The 3,206-nt window shown below is 32.0% G+C and overlaps 1 protein-coding gene across 1 annotated transcript in view; it reads right to left on the bottom strand.

Moving 5' to 3' along the window:
* Positions 1 to 3,206, bottom strand: part of LOC106869347 (pregnancy zone protein) — a 73,475-nt gene that overhangs the window by 68,830 nt on the left and 1,439 nt on the right. Inside the window, exons 2-3 of the mRNA XM_052968434.1 lie at positions 3,124 to 3,203; positions 405 to 596 (exon numbers count right to left, since the gene is read on the bottom strand). Of these exons, the coding sequence (XP_052824394.1) occupies positions 405 to 596; positions 3,124 to 3,203 (272 nt within the window). The remainder of the gene's footprint in view (positions 1 to 404; positions 597 to 3,123; positions 3,204 to 3,206) is intronic.

Genomic DNA, 3,206 nt, shown 5'->3' with positions numbered 1-3,206 from the left:
ATATATATATATATATATATATATATATATATATATATATATATATATATATCAACAACAAAATGTCAGAGATCAATGAGGGATCCCTAACACAGTTCAGTTGCTCAACCTGCTAGAAGCAGCAACCATATCTCTCTTAAACCATATCATATCTTCTTAGAAGAAAAAAAAACCCCAGTAAAGATGTATTGAATAATGTAATCATAAATAAATTATGTTTAAAAAGAAAGAACTTAGGATGGTTACAGCTGGAATACTTTTGATTATAGGACACTGGATCAGAGTTGAGTGAGGATTAAAAGAATCAAATTTCACAACAACAATAAAAGGCTAATCTATATCAAAAGAAAAACAAAAAAAAAATGAACAAAAAACAAAAAATTTTACAAAGTAGTTTCTATTACCTGTTTGACCAGGAATATACATGTATTTATCAGTCTGTACAAATGTTAGTGTGTTTTTGTTAACAATCTTCAAATCATCAATGGTTTTTGAAAATATTAAAGACTGATCTTCTTTAAAGCCCCAAACAGTCATGATGTAATATCCCTCAACATAAACCTCAGGGACTTCAATATTTGTGCAGCGACATTCCCCTAAAATATTATAGAAGAAGAACGAATAATGAGAAACATGTGTAAATAAAATCAACATGGTGAAATAAATGAAAAATTTTCATAGAATTTGCAGTTATGGAGTTTGAGAAATTTTAGAAGTTTTATATTACATTTATAATGAAAACAGTGAAAAGGATGGAATAAAGAGGATATCGATTTGGTCGCCTGTTTTAATTTAACCCTTTTTCAACTCATAGACATGCTTGAATTGGATTGGATTGCCTATGTTCAGGTTCACTGCAGGACAGAGGCCTCAACATATTCTTTCTACCAACCATAGTCTCATGTAGAGGCTGTGAAATTTCATTTATATACAGGTATAGGTATAGCTGTGTGGTTAAGAAACTCACTTTGCAATCAAGTGGTTTGGGGTTCAGTCCCACTGCATGGCACTGGGCAAGTGTCTTACTATACCCCCAAGCTGACCAATACCTTCCAAGTAATTTTGATAGACAGAAACTGTGTTGAAGCCTATTGTGTGTGTGTGTATATATATTATCATGCTATATATGGGTGTGTGAGTATATATATGTATATATAAAAGATAATAAGAGTGAAAAAACTACAGAAGGCTTGTGTTACATGGTTAAAGTATATATTTAAATTATGTCAGAAAAATGTAAGAAAAATGTTAGAAAAATGTTATAAAATCTTTTTGGTATATAAACATTGTATTTCTCAAAATACAATGTTTATATACCAAAAAGATTTTCTAACATTTTTCTAACATTTTTCTGACATAATTTAAATATATACTTTAACCATCTAACACAAGCCTTCTGTAGTTTTTTCACTCTTATTATCTTTTATACATCCAACCACGTGCTTTCACATAACTTTCTCACCTATGTATATATATATATATATATATGTATATATATATATATGGGTATATAGTTTATACATACATATATATAAGGGTATTTAATTTATACATATACTTATATATATGTATATGCGTGTCTGTGTGCATCTTTGTATTTGTCTGTCCACCATCACCACTTGGCAAAAAAAAAAAATACTGGTGTTGATTTGTTTGACTAAACTGTTCAGGATGGTGCCCTAGCATGAATGAAGTCTAATGACTGGAACCATGAAGAGATGAAAGATATAAATGAGAATATACAAAAAATAAATAATAATGAAATAAAATTTTAAAAAATTTTAAAAAAACATGCTAAAGCACCTTAATTTTATCAACAAGCAGAAAAATAATAATCTAAAAGAAATCTGTTTTTGCGTGAATGCAAATTCTGGTGATGATTATATCAGAGATGAGCAAAAGATTTGCTTGCTGCTCAGTTTTGATTCCTGGGAGTTCCTTAGCAACCCAACACAAAATGGAAACCTAATGTGGTGGTTGTTGTTGCTGTTGCTGGTTTTTCTTTTGGTGTGAATGTGTAGTTTGTATTTGTTCTGATTGAAGAGATTGTGTTTTTGAAAACGGTGCTATAATATCCTTTTTATGTGCCGTTGCTGAGCCTAGATATACATGGTTGTTTAGATATGTAGTTATAGGAAGTATCTGGGTTGGAGCAGACAGCAGCCATTGATATTCTTGCAGTCATATGTAGATGGTATGGCTTTAGTTTCAGTATTCTTGCATTGCTGTGAAGATGGTTTAAGGATGGTGATGGTAGAGTTGGTGGTAGTGACGGTGGTGGTGCTGTGCATGTGTGTGTGTGTGTGTGTGTGTGTGTGTGTGTGTGGAGGGGGAGTGTATGTGCAGAAAACAAGGGTGTAGAATGCATAGCTTTAAACATTTTGCAAGTTTTTCTTTTAGGTTAAAAACAGAAGAGTTTGGACACCCAGGTTAAAATACATGATGATAATAACTACATTCTGCTTTCATCCTTTGTTTGTAATAGTCCCGGTGGCTCCCTCCAACTTAATTTAGGAGTTATGACTAGTCAAAATAAGGATTTCTTATATAAGCACAAGGCTCTAGATTTACAACGGCAATGAAAAAAGGAAGTTCTGATGTTTTTATTTTGTGGAAGTTGTTATTAGCGACATATATGAAATGGTACCAACAAAGCAGTAAAGCTAAGATGTAGATATTGTATACATCACGCCTAATGTTTTATTTTGACTCATAAGATTTTCAGCTGTGTGGTTAAGAAGTTCTTTTTGTGGCCTTGTAATTTTAAGTTCCTACTGTGAAGCACCATAGGTGAGTGCTTTCTTATCTACTCTCAGTTGACCAATACAAAGTGAGTGAATTTTGGTAGTCAAAAATTGCAGGGCAGCCCCCCCCCCCCGTGTGTGTGTGTGTGTGTGCATTGACACTGCTTGATGTTGGTTTATGTTAAACATATAAACTGTCAAACAGCTTCGTGGCTTGATATGTGAAGATGTGGAATAAACTACCAGAATGCCCTTCTGTGTGCTTATTATTGGCATAATGAACCTTCTGAGATACAACAAAATCTATTTCAACATACAAATTTGTATCAAGAATCTTGCAAACCAAGTACAAAAAAAAAAAATAGATATATACATATACCTTTAACATAAGTATCTCGTTTGTTAAAATTCCAAGTATTATCTTCATTGTGTACAACAAATATAATATTTACATCTTCTCTA

The sequence above is a fragment of the Octopus bimaculoides genome, chromosome 6 (genome assembly GCF_001194135.2).
Source record: "Octopus bimaculoides isolate UCB-OBI-ISO-001 chromosome 6, ASM119413v2, whole genome shotgun sequence".
NCBI lineage: Eukaryota > Metazoa > Mollusca > Cephalopoda > Octopoda > Octopodidae > Octopus > Octopus bimaculoides.
The sequence above is the reverse complement of the archived record's forward strand: the minus strand, read 5'-3'. Positions and strand labels throughout refer to the sequence as shown.